This window comes from Anser anser (genome assembly GCF_964211835.1).
Source record: "Anser anser genome assembly, chromosome: 7".
NCBI lineage: Eukaryota > Metazoa > Chordata > Aves > Anseriformes > Anatidae > Anser > Anser anser.
The window spans coordinates 3,750,894-3,775,875 of NC_139727.1; the positions used below are offsets into that span (position 1 = coordinate 3,750,894).

Genomic DNA, 24,982 nt, shown 5'->3' on the forward strand with positions numbered 1-24,982 from the left:
TGCTTCAGTACATCTTCCCATTTACACCACTGAGCTTGTAAATATTCTTCCTCTCTTTTTCTACCATTTTCTTCACACATCGTTCTGCTTGGCTGTGTAAGATTTCTCAGTGAAATACGTTGACATTCCAGCCTCTGAAATGGTCCAAGTCAGTACAAAAAAACTGGTGAATTTAAAAATGAGATACAACTGGACAGCCTGTAATTCTGAGGAAAGGGAGAAGTAAAAAAAGAAAACGGAGCACAAGTAGTAGAGAAACTTCTAAGAAAACACAAAATACAATAAATGAAGACAGAAAAAATAAAAGGATCCATCAATATTTATATACTACAAAACTAAATTAGGTATGTACTTTTCCCCTTCCTCTGACATTTGGATCTTTTTTGAAATAGGCCTCCACATACCTTGTTCCATATGCATATAAACTTCTTTTTTTCTTCCACCCTCACCTATAATTCCAAAGTTTTCTTAGAACCAACTGTTCATATTTTAATCTGCTATCAACTACACTTTAGCTGACACTAATCCTAACAGGAATGGTCTTGATCTGAAAATGCATGGAGCAAAATACAAAGGATACATTCACACCTCTCACAGAACGAACAAAAAATAGGAAAAACAGAAAAACACTTATCCAAAATTACAAGTTTCTCTAACACTCAGACTCTGTTTTGTCTTTCAGCTTTTGAAAATTCTGACTTGGTAAGAAACCTCTCTAATGCTATAGCAGCATTGTTATTTGTACACTCTTAAGTAAAAGAGGAGTAACAGCAGGCAAGACTCCCAGCTACCTTGCCAAAACGATTAAGATCAGCCACAGATAATTAAATAATTCCAAAGAAAATAACAGAAGCATAAAGTTATGCTTGCTGCTTCAGTTTCAAAAATCGTACTTCATGTCCTATTCAAGTCTACAAAAAAAGTTTATCAGCTGCTGGACAGTTTGCTTGTTACACTCATTCAGCAAACTGAAACCTGATTCCAAACTTATGTGCTTCCCTTTAGAAGAACTCTGTAAATACTTCCCCCTATTCTGAAAATAATACAGCTATTTTAACTTCCACAACTTGCCAAAAGGAACTTTGTAACTCATTTTGTATGTAAAATCTTCTATAAGTAGCACATGAAAAGGCTTATGATTATTTTTAATAGTAGTTTAATTTAAGTTCATCATAAACATAAAACTATTAATCTTACTGAGGCCATAAAACTTAACCAATTCTATGCCAAATGCAGCCATTAGATTTCCTGTTAGGGAATACTTTCAGAATTTCAACCCTTTATTTTATTTATAGCCTCCGTCTCTTGTACCAAAATTCATTTCATGAAGCAAAAGAACTGTGAATTCACATCTACAACAGAACAAACCATTGAAAGTGATAGAATGTCGTGTACTGTAGCCTGGACATGCACTTCAAAAGGTTCTGCTTTTATATGCTTCTAAAACCAACTTCTGTGAACACAATGCAACACAACAGCCCTTTTTTTCCTCTGTATTTTTCAGATATTGCATATATACTAAAAACAATTTCCTTCATTAAATTATAGAAGAAATTCCAATATGAGGGGAAAAGGTCATCTTATGGGAAAGTATTATTATACCAAGACTCTTTAACTACAGGTCATGCTCTAAACATCTAAAACCAGAATACCCACAAATGTTCTAAAGCAAACTTTACTATTACACATAAAACAATAAACTACTGTCTTCTTCCTTTTGCATCTTTAATGAAGAAGGTACAATTTTCTTTTTTCTCTTTGTTTAGTGAAACAGTACAGGAATGACTACAGAGCCATTACAGATATTATCACATTTTCTGACCAAGTAGCAATGGCATATTTGGGGAAGAGTTCTCAGTACAACTGATGAAGGTTTCAGAGCGGCTGAGTCTTTACAGAAGAGGTGCACATCTTAAGTTTTGTAAGACCTGCCTGTCCAAAAAGCCTGACAAAAGAGTTTTTTTGTTGTTTTCTTGGTCTCTTCAGAAGTTCTGTTTTCAGTAGAACCTGTCCGGTATCCAACAGTTCCTCCTAGAATTTAGGAAACTATAAAATATGTCATGACTAAAGGCACACCAGGGAATTGTGGAAGAAAATAAAACGCACTCATGCAGCTGATCCAACATAAGATGAGGCACTCTTTTCTCCCATCCCTCATCTCTAGTACCTGACCTCCAAAGATATTAGCAGGAATGACCTAGGGAAGGCGGGGATTCTGCTCAAGCAGTTTTATTTCTAGTCCTCAAACAACTGGTTATCTTTTTTTATCCACTGTTGAATAATCCAAATTTTGAAAATAAGATCCGATATAATAAAACATCACTCCTGTCAGGCTGTATGCCAGCTTTCCAAAATTTAAAAAAATCTGTACTCTTTCCTGGAAGAAGAGCTGTGTCCTTTATTCGAGATGCCAGCTGAGTTAACTAAAGTAAGTCAAAAAGGAGTATACAAAAACGAAAGCAATTGAACTTGAAAATTCTCATCCAATACAATCTTCACTTGACATTAGCACTCCATGCAAGCTGAAACCAATTTATTAGAAATGGGTACCTTATTTCATCACTAACTTTCTTCCCTTTAAATTACAAGCTATTAAACTATTCAGTGTTTCCATTGTTCATTTTTTAAAACTTGTTTTCATTCTTATTATTTGTGATATATTATTATTATTTATGAGATATAATCAGCACATTTACCACAATGTAAAATATTCAACAACTGTTAATTAATTGCCTGCCAAATTTACCATTTTAAATAGCAATCTGACTTTCTAGTAAATATTGCAATTTCATACTTTCATAAAAAGAGAAAAATCCTTTTGTTCAAAAGAGTAAACGCAAAACAAAACTGTTTTCAAAGAAAATAAATGAAATACGATGTTTGATACACCAAACAATTTCAAGACTACAACTTCTATGAGTTTAGTTCTGAAAGTCATCAGGAGTCTAGTTCTCATCTAGAAAGAAATAAAAACACTATTTAGATTGGATATGAAGCTCTTTACATGCACTACAAATCTCAAGAGACTCTGGAATTTTTGAGGGTTTTTTTGTGTGTTTTTTAACAGTTCAAGCTGTCCCTATTGAGATCAACTAATGAAAAATGTGCCACATAGGCTAAGCAGGATCATACTTAAAAACTCTTGGTCTCAATTTCAGATCCCAACTTACATTTTCAAAACAGACAAGAAAAGAAAGCAATGCATTGACAATTTCACATACATGAATTGTGTATCATCATAAATATCTGTATTTCCACTTATTTTCAAGTACACAAAATACTCACTCTCCTAATGTCATCTAGTGTATTAATTTCTGGTGAAAGTCCACCATGAACACAAAGAAACTGTTGATTTAGAAGAGCAGCAAGGGGGAGACAATCAAAAGCTTCCATACAAGCATCATAGACTCTTTCTGAGTACTTTATTTTACCTGAAGGAAAGAGAATGTAAAATGTTAAGAATTCCATGTTCATTTCCATGTTCCATGGAAAAAGTAATCTAGTAGATGATAAATGTAAGAGCCAACCTCATAAAATGAGCACTTAAAATATACTAAAACAAACAAATATTTTTAAGTTTAAATGAATGTTCCTAAACACCACAATAGCAAGCACATTTCTTAGACATTCTCTTCCAGAACAAAAACTTTTTTTTTCATTTCCTCTTCTGTTACTGCAAGTATGGAGAATCTATTTTTGTTTAAAAAAATTATTATTTTAGATTATACAATTACATAGCATACTTTAATATAAAATACTATTGAGAAGTTTGTGACTTGTCATTTACAGTGAAAAGCTAAGAACTGCTTATACATCTTATTACATCACTTCTATCTTCTCTGAAAAGAGTTTTACCAGGCCAAATGACCTATTTATCGATGGATTGATACTTAAACAAACCTCAAAAAGGAGGAGCAGCTTGCATCACCAAAAGAGTTATTTTAGAAGAACAGTTAAAATCAATTCCCAAATGGAAAAAATACTCAGCAGCGGGGTTATTTTTCTTGCTAGCTCCACAACACTGGACAGCAACTTACTTCGTGCTCCTGGTTATAGCCAAGATAAAAAAATAACCTGCTTCTCTCCAGGATTTTAAAAACAGGTTGCATCAAAATTTACTCCATAATGTATCTTTACAAATACAAGCCTTCTCATACTTGCACTCCAATGCCTTACTTAACTGCAAGCAATTCTACATAAGTCAGTGGTTTGCAAAAATTTGATTAAACTAACAAACATCTCTCAAGCAAAATGAGAGACCAGAGATCAGTAGCTTTCAAGTAAGCTAATCTTACATTCTTAGACAGTACTTACATTCTTGCTTAAAGGTAAAATACTCCGTTAGGTGTCTGCATTCATGGTTGCCTCTCAAAAGAAATAATGTGCTTGGATAGAGAATTTTCAGGACCCATAAGTACAGCACACACTGTTGAAAAACAAAGATACACAGTAGATTACACTTTAAAAATTATTATTACTCAGAAACTTTGAGTAAGAATGTTAACAGCTTCAAACGTAAGTACAGCTTAATGTGCCATTCTGAAATACAACACTACTCCCCTGAGTCAACACACCGGTTTTGGACCCGAGTTATACAAATTATTACCCTTCCTAAGAACCGATGCACAGAATGCTGAAGTAGTATTTGTATTTACTGGACAACCAATAATAAGTCAAATTCAAAAGAATTATACTACCGAACACTCCTTCATCTAGACAATGTATGTGTTTGTACATAAAATCTGGTTTCAAAATGTGATTCTAAAGACTGGCATAAGAAGGAATGCAAACATTTATTACTAAAGATAGAAAAAAAACAAAACAAACAAATAAACAAAAAAAAACATTTACGTTAAAGACAACAATACATCATGCTAGGGTGTTTTTAGCTAGGAATGGACAGAGTTGATCTCCCCCCCCTCCCAGAACTTGGAAAGCTGCTTGTTCATTCGCTGATCAAGCAGCAAATTCAAAGTAGTATAGTAAGTTTCCATATATTGTTATCATTGCAACATTAGCAGCAAACAGTTGTGAAACATGCACAATTTTTGAAGTTTAGAGCTTGTTTCCACCGTCATTCCTAAACACCCAAAATGTATTTCTTATCTTCAAATTTGATTCTTGTATTTTTAACTGAGCACAGAAAAATTAAAATCCCAGTAGTTCTGGACCACGTCAAAGTCACCTACAAGTTATTACTATCATATTGTTAACCAATACAAGAACCCTGAAGGTATCATTCTTCAAGCTTTTTTTGCATAGTACAATGAGTACATGAAGGAAGAAAGAAAACAAAGGAACACTTTAAAAACAATACATACATACAGAGAAATACGACAACGACTTCTATTGAGAAGTTTAGAATAACTATTACTGATTTTTTATCTTAGTAAAAATATACAAATTAATTATTTTGCTAATCATACCCATTTTTTCCGCAGTGCGTTTGTAACTGCAAAATATCTTGATGTATTGCAAATTCCAAGACTCTTTAAAACCGTTTCCCAGCAGCAAGCATAATCAGTTTGTGATAAAATGACGGCTTATCATCAGATGAATATGCAAATTGATTTGGCAAATTCCACAATTGTGAACTGTTTTGAGTCAGTTTGTACAAAAAAATTATAAATATTGGCAACCTTAAAGACTTGTAATACAAGAGTGTAAAAGCAGTTCCTTCCTTTCAATAAACAAATACTACATTTAATTAAATTGCTGAAATTTACTATATTGTCAATTGTTATACCTACTAAGTAAACAAAGAACATTTTTGAACTGTTCCTGTACCAGCATATTTCTCTTTTATTATTACATACAGACTAATGTCAGAGTTCTTTATCTTCCATTACTTTCAGTGCAGAAAAAAAAGAGCTTGCACACACTTATGTGAAGACCTTCATCTTGGTCCCAGCAATTTGTCTTATAGAACCATGGAAATATGAAGTGATCTTTCCCATTAGAAATTATGGCATTTGTTTAACTGGGAATTATTTACTACTAAAATATCAATGCAATTAAAGTCGTTTCAGAACAGCCTGATTAAAGAATTTATTAGTGAAAAAATCAAATTTCAGTTTTTGTACATTTTAAGAAGATTTCACCCTCTCTGTTCTGTGAAAAGTCAAATATTTTACCAAAAGTGTATTACATTTCCAAGGACTAAAAGAGATTTTGAAGTGACCATATGTGAACACTCCCAGACTTAACCTGGAGGTTAACTCACATTTCATAAATGTTAAAGATGAACAAGCAAAAAGTTACCTAGGATTTTTTTTTTAAGCAAAAAGTTGGAGGCAAAGGGCTTACCGTAAGATTTTAGCATACTATTTTTTAATTTCTCAACAGGCTCACAAAGCACATGCCAACCTCCGTGTACTTACAGCATTTCAACTTCATTCAGATAATCTGCCATGTATTTTACCGATGTTCCAATAGTCACTTTGGGCAAGAGACACAGATTATCCCAACGAAGAGCGACAAGCTTTTTAAGAACCTTGGAGGAGTTTTCAAGAGTATATTTAGCATATCTTTATGTATTCCGTAGCTGTATTTAGCATCCCAAATATTATATTAAAAATTAAATTATTAACATGTTAAAGAAAAAAAAAAGTGAGACTGTTCTTATTGAAATATTCAAGCACGTCCATTGCTTAGAAGTTTTTCCTAACTATAATGACTGAAACATTGTTGCATTGTTGCTATAGTTCATTGTTGCTATGCAAATGTCCTTTTCAAGGACAATTACATTCTTTGTAATCATCAAGAACAGGCCATGAGGATCAAATGAATAAATAGGGAACGTCTGCTGTAATTTTTCCTTACAAATGAAAATTCTGAGGCTATCATTCTTGCTCTATCTTCTGGTTGTCTGCTATCCCTAAGAATCCCAAAGCACACTGCGCATGTCCTTCACAGTATACACACACACATTATTAGAACAGAACAATTTTAATATAAAGTCTCATACACCAGGCCTTGCAAAATATTATTTCAAATGGTAAGCCACTCTAATAGATCTGGTACCTTTGACAAGATCCCAAGCTGAGGAAACTTCCATTCTAGCTCCAGAAAAGTCTAAAAATCATAGCTATGAAACTAATGGATATGAACACGTGAATATCTCCAGAACATAACATATTTAATAAACATGCTGAAGATTAAGAAATTATTTGAATTCAAAATACCTGAAAAATTAATGGCAGATACACGTCGTCCTTAGGGAATATCTGTAATGGCCCTCAGAATTTTAGTAAAGAAAAATATTAATAATTATTAAATAACATTTGATTATGTAAGTGAAAGGAGTCTTCTTTGTACAGATAAACATTTTTAATAAAAGAAGACCTCCCAGTCATGACTCACCTGTTCTCCAAACTTAAAAATGTACCTTCCTGCATATTACCAGAGAAACAAAATTATGTATAATAATGCTATAGAATTCAACTTTAAAAAAACAAAACACAAAACAAAGAAACAAAAAAACTAGCTAAAGAAATAGGAGGAAAAATGAGTAAGTCTGATGACTCCAACGGGATAGTCCAAACTGCTGGTCAGTATCCTCCTGTAAGCAGGCCTTGGTATTAGGAGAAAGCACAGCAAGGAAGAACGCATTCGCGTGTTAAACCAGACCTAAAATTTCATTTGAAAATCTCCACGGAAGTGTTCTTATAGAAAAATTTAGGACAAAAGAGATTAATATATTCAGTTACCTCTATACTAAAATAACCTCTGTCTACATAGTCACCGAGGAAGAGGTATCTTGTGTTAGCAGGCGATCCTCCCACTTCAAACAGCTTCATTAGATCAAAGAACTGGCCATGAATATCACCACACACTGCAAGCAAAAATTTTGTTCAAATTAATTTAAAAAAAAATCTAACAGAAAAGTTACTAAGTTACAGTTAACAGCCACAAAGTACTTCTAATAAAGAGAAAAAACATATATAAAGCAGGAATAACCAAAGATTTGAAGCTTCACCGTCTGCTTTTCATTAAGACATTGTTCTCACTACCTGTGACCACACAGATAATAACCAGATTTGCATCTGGCAGACTGCGGAATGTTCTTCAAAAGCAGTTAATGCACTGAGCATCAAAGCCTTGAAAGCTGTCAGTCAGCAGCTCTTTACTGTCCTCCCCAGCCCCTTATCTATCTTCAGGAATTTGCCTTGGTATGAATTTGAAAAAGGTATTATGACTCTGCTTTGCAACAATTTGCTGTGTCCATGTGGGACTGAAAAAAGCAGGGAGAGTATGCCTTTGTTTCTGAGTCAGACTAACATACCTTTCAATATCGTCATATCTTCTCTTTGCTCAGTTACTTTTCTCCTTCAAATAACCATGTTCACTATTTCAACAGTGGACTTTTCTTGTGTTTTTAGAATATGAGACAGGACAAGATCAGTGGTCAGCAACCTAAGGCAGAAGTGCCAAAGATAGCAGATGGGAAGACTTTGAAGAGCATGCAGCAAAGCCAGGTCATCTCTCAATTAGAAAAATAATCACATGGAAGACAAGTGCTCCTAACTCCTCATTCCTACAGGAGTTTCCAGTGCAATGGAAGTCAGGAGCTGCTTTCTTGTTTCTGCATGAAGGTATTGCTGATAACAATTAACAGACATTCAAGAGCCTATGCTTTCTGTTGATGCAAAATGTCACTGATCAGCTTACCAACAGCCTCTTTTAACTTCTCAGTGTTTATTAGTAAATTTTGGGGGGAAAAACATCTTTCTAATTTTGCGAAGAAATATCAGATATGGCACACTTGAAAGGTTGTTATTCCCTTGGAGCAAACCAATTGTCACAGTGACCTATAAAACATTAGACCAAATACAATACATCCTCTTGTGTGTCACTTTTCTTAAGATTTCTACTCTAACACTGCAAAAACTTTCCCCCTTTTTCAGCTTCCAATACATCAGTAACTCAGGGTAACTAACTGAATGAACTGAAATATAAAACGTCTAAACATACTGAAAATACTGTACTTTTGAGCATGATCTGGAGCATCAAGAGACTCAGTTCATTCATTTAGTTATTTCTACCATTTCAACAGTTTAATATTCTTTAAAATGTCAGTAATAATGACTTATTATTCAAACATTTTCGTTTACCTGATGCTGTCAAATTAACGCAAGCTGATACCCTAAAATAAGCTTTTGAAACACTTATTTTACAAAGGTCCATTTCAAAGATATAACATATTCAAACTAAAGACCATCCAATTTGAACACAAAAATCAAATCTACATGCATTATTTTAAATGACATTTATGTAATATAAAATATTTTCTACAAGTCTGGATTATTTATAAATAAAAGTAGTAATACCATCTTTCTGTGATTCTATAATTATCCGGGTCAAACAGAAACAGAACTAGTCCAACTAGGAAAATACTCCCCCAAACCCTGGAAGGCAGTTTTGTACCTCAATGGGTCTAGTCCTGTTGTGTTAAAGATGCCAAAATAATCTTACAACACTTTCCAGAACTACTACCCTCACAAGAACTGTTTTACATACAATCGTCACTCTCACCTAGAGAGGAACTATAAGGTGTGTTTTTTACTCAGAAATCCAGGTCACAGTATTTGCTTCAAACAACAGCAACTAGATTCTCTTCAAGTATTTATATTTCATAATAATTCTGAACTCACTTTTCTATTCCAGAGAGATGTCTTTATTCCCATTTACACCATTACAGGAATTAGAAATCCCTAATTTACCAGCATGTAACTACTTTCTCTTTGGTCATTGTAATACTGATTACGCTATTTTTTCCTAACAGGTTTAATGCCTTCATTTTGCACAATAATGTGCAGTATATTTTTTCAGACCATTTGAGTACTGCTAAGCAAATGCGATTGTGGAAGATTATTCAAAAAGATTATAGAGAAATTTTATTCTAACAATTTTTAAGAGAAACTTTACTGGTGAAAAAATCTCACCGTTTTTCAAATTTAATTATGAGTGAAATCATCTAGAAATATTACCTGTGATTGGAGCTTCAACTTCTATCATAGTTTTTTCCCTCCGTAATATTGCAGCACCCTCATTGATGATTCTAAGTGCAATTTCTTCATCAACTCGACCTTCCTTTATCAAGTGGTTCTTCAAAATGTCAACCCTGGGTTTCCCATCTGTGTCAAAAACTTCTTCAGATGTCAGGCGATGTGTTGGTGGAAAAGGGACAGCTAAAATTTAAAAAGAAGAAACACTAGTCATATCAATGCAATTCTAAATATACACTCCAGCTAGAGGGAACAGAACTGGATCTATCATGGAACAGCTGCTATGCAAAGTAGCAAACTTGTCTTTCAATCAATTGACTCAATGACATCATTAAAAGCTGGATGGAATAGTATTATCTGTGTATGTATTAAAAGAATTAACCTCTATAACATGCAAGTTCATAGAAGCTATAAAATATACTGTGCTAGAAGGCACAGTAGTATATACAACATTTGGAAGAGTCAAAACTGCCTTTTGAAGAGACATGATCTGTCTCAAATACACTGGCATTCTCTGAAGGTCTCAACAAGTATTGGGGATGCAGGAGATCCATTTAATATCCACTCAGACTTGCAGAAGTCATTTTAAAATATGTCCATCATCAAAGACTCTTTAATAATCAAATTAACAAATAAGAAAAACTGCAAAGCTAGCAACAAAAGGATACAATGCTGTTTAAAGGACTGTAATCAAAGGGAGGTAATAGCCTGCACATGGAAAGGAAGTTCACTACGTAGCTCCACTAGGATTTGTGCTATTTAACATATTTGTAAATTACACTGGAAAAAAAAAAGGGTAACTAATGGAGGAGTGCAGGTTTCAGACGACAACAAATAGTCTGGACAATGAAGCATAGGGCAGATTAGGATGACCTACAGAAGAAATTCATGCTACTGAATGGCTTGAAGAAAAAAGACGTTACATATTAATGAATGAGAATTAATGAAGGAAATCAATTCTAGCTTTACACAAAAAAAATCACAGATTATAAGCTTACTATTCACAAGCAAGGTCCTTCCTATTGTTCTATGAAAATACTCCATACTGACAAGTCAAAACAAAACAAAAAAAAACAACAACAACAAAATACAATTATTAGCAAAGGAATAGAAAACAGAAGATACAACTATGCCACTGGTAAGCCCAGTAGGTATTTCTGGTTCACCCATCTTATAAAGGGGAAAGAATAATTTAAAAGGTATTCAAAGAACAAAGAAAGTAAGTCAGAATGGTTCCTACTACATGAATAACTAAGGTAAGCTACAATTCTTCAGCCTCAAATCGTGAAAACAAAGGGGGGGGCTATAACAGGGGTCTATGACAGCATTAATGGAGAAGGTGAAGGTGAAACAACTCCCTTGGCCCTCAAATGGCAAAAAGGCTGCAAGATGGACTCTAACAGCCTGAAGGTCTGTCAAACCACTGATTAAGCAGCAGAACAAGTTCATACTATCAGAAAAATCTGTAATTTGGGGAGCCTACAGTGTAACCATTACGGATAGAAAATCCTTTTTTGAGCTTGTTTTCCTTATTTTCCTGTTACGCTGTCTCTAAAAAATTAAACTGAGTCGAGGCTGATCATACACTAGACACAATGTCGGAGATGTCCGGAAGTATCAGAAGTCTTTGGGTTCTGCTTCACATTGAAATTCCCACTAAGCAGCGCACCCAAATATCATCCTGCTCGTGCAGGGTTACAGGAAGTAAACCTCATCTGAAAAAAAGTGTGTATATATATATATATATATATGCATGCCACTTCCAAAATAATGAAAAAAGAACACTGTTCAATTTCTCTGTAAATATTACTTCAATTTTTTAAAAAAATTGAGGGAAACATATCTACTTAAAGAACAACTACTAGTATGAACACACTCTCAGTTAGATGAGTCATTTTTTTTCTTTCTCTCCAAAGTAAAACTTTACACCCCAGAATCAATGCTTAAATACTAAGATATTCACTGACTTCATTTAAATTGACTTCTAGATCACTAGTAACATATTGCTACCCTTGTGTTGTAATAAAAATCCATCAATAAAACAACTGATGCATAAATCACATATATATACTCACTGAAACTAAATTATATTAGAAAATACACTGAAGAATTGTCTATTTTTCCTCTTATAAAGGTTCATAAGCAGAAGAAGCTGAAAAACTTGCCTTGAAATTAAACAGTATAGAACAAGTTTGGCACTTTGTTTTTGGACATAAAACATTTTACTAAGAAAAGTAAACAGCATGCCTTTCCTTCCGGCCTTCTCTAGTAATCAGTCAGGTTTCATTTGGAAGTGTTAAAATTCCATGTAGCCCAAATGCTAACAAGCTTAGTGTATTTAAGAAATCAAAAGACAACCACTTCTGTTCCATTTACAACAAGTATTTACAAACAGAAATCCATCTCTGAAAAGAGAAATCTCTCATTCCAGCAAGACAGGAATGTAATTCACTTTTAGAAGCATCATTTCACCACCTCTGTGCTAGCATTCACTGTTTTTTGAGCTTGACTTTCCAATCTCCATATTCTCTTAACGTTATTTTTGCTGTATTTGGAAATTTATATTAACCTGTACATAATTTATTTTTAGACAATCCCCCACCTTTTTCTAAACGCACTATAACACACTATTTGTGCCACAAGGAACAAACCCGCTCCACATAAACTGCAGATCAAATATTATCTAATGAAGTGGGTCTGTTTCTTTTCTTGTTTTGCCAGATATGGTTTTCAAGACTGGATTTCGGCACCAGCGCTGGGGTAATGGCACGAGCCCATTACTGTACAGCACCGTCCAGAACTAGGAAGCAATGCTTTCCAAAGTTCAGATGGAGAAAGTGTGGAGCAGAGCCTGGAGAGCTGAGCTTGACAAAGGTCACAAGAAGCACCGGTGCTAAGACTGATGGAGAACCTGTGCTTTTCAATCTAGGTCCATCCTGAACGTATGCACTGTGAACATACGCCAACGAGCGTGCAAGACGCAAGCCGGTAGGTGAGAAAGCCAGTTACTAAAACGGGGCCGTGGCGTCTGTTGACAGGTGTCAAGTTCATGTAAGCTTATATATATATATATATATATATTTCTCATTGCTCAAGAAGGGTATTTTTTAGAATAAAGATTTAATCTGCATCACCCAACTGGAATAAAACTGCAAGACTTACTATAAAAAATGTTTCTTTCAGATCCATACTTAACTTTTGTCTCAATAATAGTTAACATAGTTAACATATTAGAGCTCACACCTTTGAAAAAATATTACAAATAACATTTTAATAGGTTAAGTATGGTAATTTTTGAAGCATTTAGACAATTTCTGCAAACTAATGGGTTTAATTAAACCTTTGATGAAGTAGTAATAGAACGTTATAGCCTAAGGTAAAAGAATTGCAGCATGATGTATTATTCCAAGACACAGAAATATAATCCACATTTCAAAGTCTTTGTTCACAACCTGTGCTCTTGGGACTGTAACAGAATGGTAATTAAGAGGAATTACCTGAAGGAAATAATATGTTGCTGGTCATTAAAGGATTCCCTTCTACCACTCCCTGCAAAGCTAAGCAATAGATAAGTATTTAGAGATGAATCCCTAAAGCAGTACACACTGTGGTACAAAATAACAGACTATGTCCTATTAGTAAAAGTAAAGATCTTTGTAAAAACAGTGATGTCATGGTTTACAACAACACTCTGGATTTTCTAAAACAAACTGTTGTTTACTAGCCAAAATTAGTCAATTTCACTTTTAAAATATGTATGGATGATGTAATTTTAAGTATATTGATTCAAAATCTTAAACACTAAACCTGGAGAAAAAAAGTGGGTAATTTTTCTTTTTTTTGTTAGCAAAAAGGTTGTGATTTTTTTACTATTCATGTGCATTTGCAAAGAGTAAAACAATTGATCTTGCTTTATACTGCAGTACTACTTAGAACAGAGATATTAAAAGCAAAAAACAATCTCTAAACCTAATTCCACAGACAGACTTTCTGCAAACCTCTGGTACCTTTATACCTTACAAAAAAGCACATTACATACATTCAAAAGTTAGCATCAAGCTGAATGGATATATTTGCAGTACATTGTAAAGAGGTTCAAAAGCAGAAAAGCTACATTAGCATGGCACTTCACCCAACATACTAATCCCTGTGGAGAGGTGCAGTATGGCACCTAACACAAACACGCTACTTCGAGACCCAAAGCAGATCTCACATTGCCTAGTAACTGCTACAGTACAACAGTAGCTGCTAATAAAATCTAACGTGTAGATACTGTAAATTTAAACCACCCTGATATATATGCCCATTTTAATAATGGTGGTTAAATCTGGCTTGCATCAGAGGCACTCTGTTGGAACAGGCTCATGAAACAAGATGAGATCAAAGCCACTAGACAAATGGTAGGAAAAAGAATCAGGGATCAACCGTACAAGGTACTCCATTTCCACAACCGAAGTATTTTCTGCTCCTAGGGCCTTAAAACTGAACTATTTTCTCTGTCATTGAAAGAAAACTAGCCTTTTTTGTCCTACTATCAGGACCCCACGACATGTTCCATAATCCCAGCTTTGGCTGTAAAAGCATGCCCAACATCCCAGTTTTCATTTTTCTTAGAGTGTTTTTAGTTTCACAGATCAAGCCACAATTCCCATTACCAAGGTTACTAACACAGACAGTATTTGTGTAAGCCTTTGCAACATTAACACAAGGACACAACTGATGCCTTGGTGGCAGGTATATGTGAAACGTCAGACTGCAGAGACAGATGGTATGCTATGGATGGATGCTATCACAGCACAACTATGGTGTCCTGTGAAGATGGACCAGGAGCATTCACTTTGCCAACTGGTTTATTACCACAACAGCATTGTTGTCTGTTTTTCCTTTTGTTGTTTGGTTGTGTTTTGTGGACTTTTGTGAGGGGCTGGGAAGGGAAGGGTGGCAGAGGTGCGTGTGTTGGTCTTTATAAAGGCATGGCTATTTACACACTGGCATTCAGAAGAAGCACAAAGCCTAACTCCCAGATAATCTTCCAGTCTGTCTCTGGAGCTTTCACCTCTCTATACCAACATCTATAACGAACAAAAAAGTGCAGCACCCATGACTCCTCTGAGGACAGAATAGATCCAATTATCCTTTTGCACTTGGCAGGACAGATTTGAAAAGAAATAGCATGAAGACATCCCAGATGGTCTATGGACCTGCAACCTTGAAAACATAGTTAAGCACAATCACAGGGCAGCATCTACTACTTGAACCAGAAAGCTCAAATCAATAGTCGTCAAAAGATAAGTTTCCCTATTCATCCCAAACAACAAAGCATAGATTCAGCAAAGTCAGTTCCTCACGAACTATGGTATTATTCCTAAATGCCACAAAAATTATCCCTTTGCTCAAGTTTCCTTAAAGGCATGTCTCTTGCTACAATGTCAAGAATTCTTGAAGCAAAGAAAAATGACCCTGTAAACCTTGAAACCTTACAAAAGCACTGCAGGCACTATTTATTTTATTTCTACATACCATGTACTTGCAGTCTTAGAAGTTCCATAAAATTTTAAATCTCAGATGAAACAATTGATATGCCCTAGTAATACCTTCTATGCTGTGTAATTTTCCTATTAATTTGGTTAATACTCTTAAAAACTTATCTCAGTAAAAATATTATTTGTCTGAATATCATTAATGGGAGGAGCATCCTTAAAAATGACCATGGTGTACTATGCCTAAAGACTGTTTAGTGCTTAAATGTGATTCTGGCACTGATGGATTCATAGGTCTTTCCCTCATCATACTCCGTTCTCCAAGCAGGGTGGTTTAAGGATTTCCTCTAGAGGTTAAGTTTCATCACATTTTTGACCACTAAATAGAACTATTTTTCAGTATTTTGCTCAGACCCTCAATAGATGCTTTTATACTTTTTGCATTCAACGCATATAATTGCTACGAATTTCAGAATTTTAACTGCACATTACATGAAAAAGTATTTCACCTTTCCTTTATACTCACTTCAGAAAAAAATGTATTGCTTTTCTCCTTTTCACAGGGAGACAAAAATAGCAGTTGTTACCTATTAATCTTTTCCATTATATACCACTCACAATGTAAGCAATATCCAACACCACCCCCTACTCATCTACCCCTTTTCCAAGTCACAGATTCGTAATTTTTAGTTCCACCTTGCATAAAAGGCACTCTGTTCTGCTGAACATACCCTCTAGATAAAGCAGAAAAGCAGGAAGGGGGACCAAAAATTACACACTACTGTTGAAGATGCACACGTAACCCAAGATGTATATAATGGATGATGGTGCTTTCTCTAAACTGATCTAATCTAATTCCAACCCCCCTGCCATAGGCAGGGACACCAGCCTGGTCTGGTGGGAGGTGTTCCTGCCCATGGCAGGGGGTTGGAATTAGGTGGGCTCTCAGGCCCCTTCCAACCCAAACCGTTCTGTGATTCTATGATCTTCCAGTAAACTCTAAATTCCCATCAGCCTGTTCAACTGCCACCAAGCTAGTATTTTCCAAATACTATCCAGATGGACCCTACCGTTTATTTCCTGAGTTCCCCACCCATCAAAACAAGGGCTGCTCTCTCCCTCATAGTCTCTGCTCCTTGCCTTTATCACAACAGTGCTTCTTACAGCTTTGCCGCCTAGTCACTTTGTCTAACAAAAGCCTTCTGAAACACCTCTGGAAGTTAACTAGCCCAAGTAAGTGTTATTTTGCTATTTGCTCTGTTTTCTAAACAATTTAGGAATACTCTTAAAGAGCACTGAAGACAAATGTTAATCTCCCTCAAGCATGGAAGTTTATTACCTACTATCTTTCCCAATTAATTCTGATCCAAAAGAGGACATTTCCTCTTTTGCTTACTTTAAAGACTCTGATGAGGGAACCCAATGAACAGTTTTGCCTGGATCAATCAGACTACTGGCTACTGCAAAAAAAAAATATCTAACAATTTCTCTTGATTTCCTTCTATGAAAACCGTACCATCTCTTCTTTAATTCTATATTCTGCCAGGGACTGAATTAGTCTACTCTTTCACAAGTGCTATGAGTCTGCTTAAATTAAACTTACTGATCTACAGCTCTTCAGCGCAATGTGGAGCTTTTTAAAAATGCTGCTGTGCTCCATTTCTCAGACTCGAAAGATGAGTTATGCCACAGGCTATGGAAAATAGATGAGCAATTTTGCACTCAAAAACCCCAAAGAACTCCATTAGTGCCACTACAAAAATATCTTCTGGTCTTGGTTGTTTTTTTTTTTAAACATTCATATTGTTGATATGTTCTGAAACCACTTACATTTCAGTGAGAATTCTTCAGTCCCATTCAGCAAAAAAAAAAAAAAAAAAAAAAAAATTGACTTGTCTGAAAGAGTTGTTAGGTCTTCACATAACAAATGTAGACAAAAGTAACTGCCAGATTTCTGCTCCAGTCTTCCCGTCCCAAGCCTCAGCTGCCAGCTGGCCCTACTGGAACTAAGGCATACATGTTGTTCTTGTTTGTTTGCTTGTTTGGGTTTGTTGTTGTTGTTTAAGATTCATTCACTCTAACTACCCTCTCAAGAAATGTAAAACAAAGTATAAGGCCAATCAAACACTAACTTGTCAGAATTCAGTTCCATTCCATTTCCTATCCCAAATCAGAACTGTGATGGTTTTTCAAAGCATGACTTCTTAATGTTCTCTTTACTCTCCTGCTTTCCTGGATTATTTCAGAATCACTGCTGACCAGCAGCATAAAGGCACTTTAAGTGCCTTTACTATATTTTTAAAACAGTCTTCATGCTGCCTGTAAGCCTTTATTCTTTTACTGGTTCTTTTTCTTTAAATCAGACTCCATATTTTGAAGTTCAATACCAGAGTGATTTATTTTTCTCCTACATGGATGTCATTGTTAAAAAGTAGCTATTGGTATCTTAATTTAGGATCCTACTCAGAGCTAAGTCATGAGTTACTTTTCTTAGGGATTTGCTGAATAGTTGCTTCAATAAGTTATCATTTTGTTACTACGACTGTTTGCCTACCACACTGCATCATGACTTTTATCCAAAACAAAGGAACACTGAAGTCTCCCGTTTCCAGAAGAACAGACACCATCTTCAAATTTAGCAAAAAGCCTCCACTAGCTCAGCAACAAGGTACTACGGATTGCGTCCCAAATCCTGGTAAGACATTCCTAGCAGACAAAGAGCAGTGTTCCAAGCACCACGTTGCCACGTAGCTGCTCACAGGTGGGTCAGACAAGCCCAGGTGCTTTTCATGCAAAGGAACGCCAGAGAAGGCTCACCCCTGCCATTTCCAGGATCACCACAAAACATAAAAGAAGAACCAGACACAGCAGTTAAATATCAGTGGCAGTTTAAAAAGGTGTTTTTTTCTGTGATTTTGACAGAACATAACAGAGAAAAGTTCTATCTTCCACAAGGCAGCGAAATGCTAAGCATCATTCTTCAAGGATGAAGAGGGCGCCTTAGAAAACAGTGAATCAAGAAGACATGTACCTTTCCTCATCTCTGTTAAAGGCAGAAACAAAAGCCTTGCCACTAGACATTTTTTGGGAACCAAATGCCACAAACTGACTTTACACATTTCAATTCTATAGCTACCCATCAGTTGGTAAGAAAAATTTCAAGTACGAATTACATTTTAACTGAGAAATGAACAGACAGCTTGAGCTTTTTATATACGTTTAATAAAAGCAGCCAATGATCTGTGAGATAGAACTCGTATGTGGAAGGCATACCAGACCAACACAGCTAGACTGCATACACTGCATATTTAAAACCATTATTATGTTTATTATCATATAATTATTATGTTTATTATTATATTATCATATCATATTGTTACCTATATGCCCAATGTTGAGCATTATACCTGATAACATTTCAGGTGCTCTTCCAGACACACGCACCTCTGATGAACCGCTAAATATACAGGTCAAAACATAATGGGGAAGGGCATATCCTAATTATTATCCTACCTTATTAGAAAAGATTAGTTACTGTCGATACAATAATTCAACCATTTTTTTCTTGGATGAGTATCTCTAGCCATTTCTGCCAACACGTATTATTAATGATTAAGGATTTAATTTCTCACAGCCTCTTGTCTTTGATGGTTTGTTACTTTTTCCCCTTTCCCATTAATACAGGGGAAGAAAAATAAAGCTAAAATAAAAGCAAGAGATAAAACAATGCAAACAGCAGCGAGCATTAAATCCTGAATTCATGTTTCCTCCCCAAAAGACCTAGTACCTGGAGAGCATGAAAGTTGAAACATTGACCAGTACTCTATGGCGCAGACACACCAGGTAACGTTACCGCATTTGTCTTCCAAGTTCTGCAGCTGTTCTCAAGGACCTAAGATATTATACATGAAATGCCTCAGCAACGAGAGTCAGAAAACAGAACTGGCGGCATGAAAAAAAATCAGAACACCTTTGTGTATTTTTTGTCCTATAGTGATTTCTATTTTCTTGATGAAAAATTATTCCCTTAAAAAGAATCTCAAAAACTTATTCCAGTAAACAAATTCTTTAGTAGCTATCAACAAAGAACTTGATACTTATGGAAAAAAAACACCAATTTCAACAATGATTCATAAGCATTCACGAAGTAAAGTGGCACCAGCCCACCCGGTCCACATATTACCATTAGAAGAAATTATTACTTCTAGATCCCCTGGTATGAGCGTTGTCTTGACAAAAGCAAAAGACCCACCTATTTTAAAAGAATACCATCCCATCTGTAATCTATTCACCATACCATAGGTAGGAGCATGGCAAACATATCTTGGTATGTGAGAGGTAACATGTCTATTTGTGAACAGAGATGTCACATTTTAACATGCTTTCAACGAATGTATTTCTGTTGCAGAGATACTCCCGCTTAGCGCTGACATAACCTGCAATCTTGCACCCCTGGGGTTGCTGTCTAAAAAAATATTTCAAACTGCACTGCATCTCATGGGGGGTGGTGGAAAAACCTGTCCTTCCTACAAAGAACACAGACAGCTTAGCACAGCTGTCCAGGCTTTCTCCAGAAACCAGTGATTCACCATGATAGGTATAGACAGGACAGGTCAACAGAAAGAACAGAAAAATGGTGCTATGTGAACATTTAACTAGCAGTAATTATGTCAGATGACGATATCAAGCCTGATTACAAGAGTTCTGTATCCCACTCACCCAGGTTCAAAGAAATGCTGTAACCCCAGGCTGTAATCCTGTCAGAATGAAGCAGGTCTTAACTACCATTTTTAACAACCAGATGCTTAGGTAGCATTTAATAAACTGAACTATTAAGGTTTTGGATATCAGCAGGTATTCCAGTGCACTCTGAAGTAGCTAATCACTTAGCAATAGTTCTCCTGCATTGTTTGAGGAACTCAGGTTTGTTACAAGGGATTGCTGTAAAGGTACAAAAATTCAGCAAGTCCAAACACCATACCATATGTGAAACTAACAGTCTCAAATCAACAACACAAATTAATACAAGCTCCTAGTAGGCTAGTTCTACCATTTTCTACTTTTACCCTTGCGATTTGTTCAAACAGATCAACAAGTTAAGCAATCCAAAATAAGTAACAACTTACTGTGAGTGAAGGTTTCCAGCCTACTGGAAAACACGCTGATTTCCAAAACATACTATGGGATTCCAAGGCCCTGATTAAGGCTTGCTGAAGACAAAAACACCCTCTTCATTTCTCAAGAACCCCTATTAAGTTAAACGAACACATCTCCTCTCCTTTGAAATCTGTTAGATTGTGTGTTCTTTGGAATTTCAATCTTAAAAACAGGCCGCGTTGTATACAACCATGAATTTCTGATTGCCCAGGTCTGCTACCTCAAACTGATGCCCACACTGCCACAGTTAAATAGAGGGTGACATCAGACCTCTGGGAGTGTATCCGCAATTTGAGTAAACAAAAACTAGGAATTCTTTAAAGCGCAACCAATGGTACCCTCTTCACTGGGGATATAGATCTAACAAGAAACGTTTAGAGCACTTTAGTTGCAAAGGAATATTCTCCTCAAAATGCTAAGGTGATACATAGTGTGCTCTGGTGCACAGATCTTCATGTTCTATGACATCTTGGCCACCAGACATCTTAGTTTTACACAGATGTATCTGCTTTGAGACGTTTTACTTTTTCTTCTGAGAAGCATAAGGTTAGGCTTTTAAAGCCTCCCCATGAGATCCTGATACCAGGAAGGCCGGGACGAAATAGATCAAGGTGAGTTTTTTCCTCAGGACTGGAAGCGAGAGACCGACAACCAATAGCAGAGGAGGCAGCGGCTTCCCACTGCCTTCCCCTCAGCGCTGTCACTGGGTGCGAGTGCAAGGACCTCCGCCGCGCGGGCAGGACCAAACCCCTGCGGGGAACGGAGCGTGCCAGGGCCAGGCCCCTGGGGGCGTGAGGGGGAAGCTGCGAGCCCCCGGCCCACGGAGCTCACCCGTAGCGGTACCAGGGCCGCTCAGGCGGGCTGTGCGGGCACCACAGGCCCCGGCCCCGCTCCGCCGCCGACCCGGGGGCCGCCTGCCAGCGCTCCGAGCCCCGCACAGCGGCAGCCTCCCGAGGCCGCCCCCCTCCAGCCCCCCGCCCTCACCCCGGCTCCCGTCGCAGCCATCCCCGGCCGAGGGCCGGCACCCAGCCGCCCGCAGCCATGTTCCCCCCCGCGGCTCTGCCGGTGCCGGTGCTGTGCCGGGAGTGGCTCACCCTTGACGGCGCGCTCGCTAGTGGTGTGCGGCGGCAGCAGCAGCACCTTGCTTCCCTCCTTGGCGGACATCGCTGGGCGCTGCCAGGCTCCGCTAGCGGCGTCGGCTGCTGCTGCTGGGTGCGGCGGCGCCTTCGTCCGCCTCCTCCGCCCCCGGGCCGGCGGGGAGAGGGGCGTGGGGCGGCGCGGCGGGGCTTGGGGCGCCTAGAGGCCCCGGGCGGCGGCGGCGGCAGCCCGGCGGAACATGGCGGCAGGCGCGGCTCCCAGCTCCTCGCGCAGCCAGGGGACAGTCAGTCCGCCTCGGGCCCGGCATGCACCGCGCCGCCACCCCACGAGGGGACTACGGGAGCGTGGCGAAACTACCCGCTCCGCCAGCGCGGCCGGCAGGGAGCGTGGCGAAACTCCCCGCGGCGCGGCGCGACCCGCTACCCGCCGGGGCGGCGCCTCCGCCGCGGGGAGGGGCGGTGGCTGCGGCCCACGAGCCGGGAGCGCCCCCGCCGCCGGGCCGCGCGGGGGCCAGGCCGAGGCTGAGGGGCCGGGGAGGGGAGGGGAGGCGCGGACCGGCCCCGCGGCCACCATGGAGAGCTCCGCGGGGCCGCCCCTCAGCGCCGGGGAGGGCGGGGGAAGCCATTTTGTGAGGCGGCTGGTACCTCGCACCTGTGCCCGCGGCGTGCCTGGGTGGGGGCCCACAGTAAGCGGGGTATAGGCCAGGGGGTGGTAGGGCTAGGGGAACAGGGATTTAAGATGATCATTCTTCACCCCTCTTCTATAGTTTTTTTTTTTTTTAATTCAGTAATTTAAGCAGTTTTAGCTCTTCTTTGTCAGCTGTTAATTTCACCATCTCACCTCTATTTCAGTGTATGGTGAAGGGTAGTGGCTGTAGAACAGAGCTATCAGATCACAACTACACAACAGAACATAAAACCCTTGGACTGGGCTACATTACCTAGCTATCTTGTATAGATAGCTGAAATTAGCTACCAATAAACCCAGACAGAGCTAGCGAACGTCTAAGCATAAAACTAATTACACAAATGCAGCATATATCTGTAGAGTTACTGCTTTGCATTTAAGCTATTAATACAAAAAATGTATAAGAGATGTATTGAATTATGCAAACTACTTGACACAATAAATCAGTAATAGGGTCCACTGAGGTCTTTTCATTTTCACCTGAACACAGCAAGAGCAAGAATGACATCTGACGTAGCTGTTGTCTTCACTATAAAAAGCTTATGGCTGACAACCAAAAATACATGAAAACTGACAGTTTATACAAGAGTGGTTTGATCTTGCACCCCCGCCCCTTTTTTTTTTTAAATTACATGGACAGAATTTTGAAAGGTTTATCAGTTGCTTCTGATGAATGTTGTAGAGAGATATATTTAAGGGAATCAGAATTATAATCCTTATTTATCTATTAATGGAACACGTAAAACTTAAAAACATAGCTTTTGAAAACAGAACTCTATTAATTCCATGTCCATAAGTAAAATGTGTCCATGCACACACAAAGAGAGCTAGGACACAGAGTAGCACAGAAGAAATCCTAGATCACTATTCCAGATTTATCACTGTGTTTTCCAGTAGTAGGAATTACTACTTCATACCACGTTTGGCAAATGTCTGTCATTGTACAACCAATTTAAAGGGCATGGCTTTTAGATAGGAAAAAAAACTCATTTGCTTCAACACCATCCATACCTATCAGATCAGAATATGCAGCGAGAGCATAGGATAGGAAGGGCAGTAAGTAAACACTGCTCCAATTGACTTAGAATTAGCTTAAAGTAGATCTGCTGGAACAAGGTGGGGGGGGAGGGGAATTAATTCAGTGTTCTTCAGTGAATTTAGAATCAAGAGAAGCTCAGTAATAAATGCAGTTTCAATGTTTGACAATGTGAAATGGAGAGACTCTCAAAGAAATTCAGTTGTCCATATAATGCTAAACACAGGGAACCTGAGACCTTGCTGGGTGTTGCCAGGAATTTACCTCTGTACCTGAAGTACAGCTGCAAAAAGAGATGCCTCTCCCAGTTACTCTTTTCTCTCATGAGCCTACAGCCAACATGCCTCTTATCCCTTGGGGTATGAAGTAAAAGGGGCTGACAGTCAGAATTCTGGTTGAGGAAAAAGCTTAGCACAGTTTTATTTTATTCTGATGGTGTGGCAGGAGGAGCTTCCAGAATGCCTTGCAAACCGAAATGCTTCTAGTGATATCCTGGCACCTGAGGAAAAGGCTCATCCAGAAGAAAGCTTGCTGTCCCCCCACTGCCCAAATACATCAGGCTGGCTTGATGAATGGCATTATGTCTCCATATAAACCATATATCTTTAAAATATTAAAAATAGTAATTTGAATGACTATTTTTGAGTAACAGAGAAGTTAGCTAGCACATTTACTTGGGGTTTTTATTTTTGTCAGTTTTTTTGTTTTCAATATATTCCATCTTGCCTTATTGAAATACAAAGGAAGTGCCTTTTTCATTAGGACAATGCCAAAACCTGTGTTAAGTGAGAAACATAGAAGTACAGAATCATGCCCAAGCCCTTTAGCTTACCATTGAAGCTTTCATGTTCTGTTATCTCTAAATCTGCTAGAGATTCTAGAAGGGGCATTCATATTGCCCTAGCAAAACTAACGTAACTTCATGGTGAAAGCAAAGCTGTTTGATACAGTATGTCTTGTCTTCAATGCACCACATGATTTGTACTAGAACCACAAATAGCGTTATCACTGTAGGAAGTTAGGAACAATTACAAATAGAAACACGGCTTTGCAAGTAAAAGTCAATGTGCCTTTATAAACTCAGTTTATCACATATCTCCCATAAATGCCAGACAAATAAAAGCATTTCTGAAAAAAACAGAATTACATTTTATTTCCCATTCCACTTTGCCACCAAGTGGCCATTCCATTCCACACATTTTAATACCTACTTAAAAAAAAAAAAAGCCCAATTGCTATTCTAACTGGTATACTAAATCTTTCTCTAGCCTGCATTGGACTGCTTGAACAACTGCTTTTGTTAGAGAAAAAAAATCAGCAAGAAGCACAGGGAAAAATCAAGCCAATCCATCTTATTCTACACCATGGGAAATAGTCATTTATTCAACAAAAAGGTGTTATGTTAAAACCTAGAATTTTCTGATACCTAAGTAGTAAAAGATACAGTAGAAAATAAGTAGTCACCTCAAACAAAAAGTGGTGTTTAATTTCAGACACAAGTTAGGCGTAAAAATGAC

At 37.7% G+C, this 24,982-nt stretch overlaps 1 protein-coding gene across 10 annotated transcripts in view; it reads right to left on the reverse strand.

Moving 5' to 3' along the window:
- Window positions 1–22,186, reverse strand: part of PPP3CB (protein phosphatase 3 catalytic subunit beta) — a 51,557-nt gene extending 29,371 nt beyond the window's left edge. For 6 of the 10 annotated variants that reach the window (XR_014587112.1, XR_014587113.1, XR_014587114.1 and 3 more), the window contains exons 1-5: window positions 21,739–22,185; window positions 9,990–10,190; window positions 7,710–7,834; window positions 4,315–4,426; window positions 3,286–3,431 (exon numbers count right to left, since the gene is read on the reverse strand). Coding sequence is in view for 7 of the 10 variants with exons in the window: in XM_083845153.1 (XP_083701279.1) it covers window positions 3,286–3,431; window positions 4,315–4,426; window positions 7,710–7,834; window positions 9,990–10,190; window positions 21,739–21,808 (654 nt within the window). In the remaining 3 variants the exon portion in view is untranslated. Of the gene's footprint in view, window positions 1–3,285; window positions 3,432–4,314; window positions 4,427–7,709; window positions 7,835–8,284; window positions 8,416–9,989; window positions 10,191–21,738 lie in introns of those variants that run through there. The other 4 variants (XM_083845151.1, XM_083845149.1, XM_083845147.1 and 1 more) reach the window with 2 other exon arrangements.
- Between the last annotated feature and the right edge of the window lie 2,796 nt (window positions 22,187–24,982).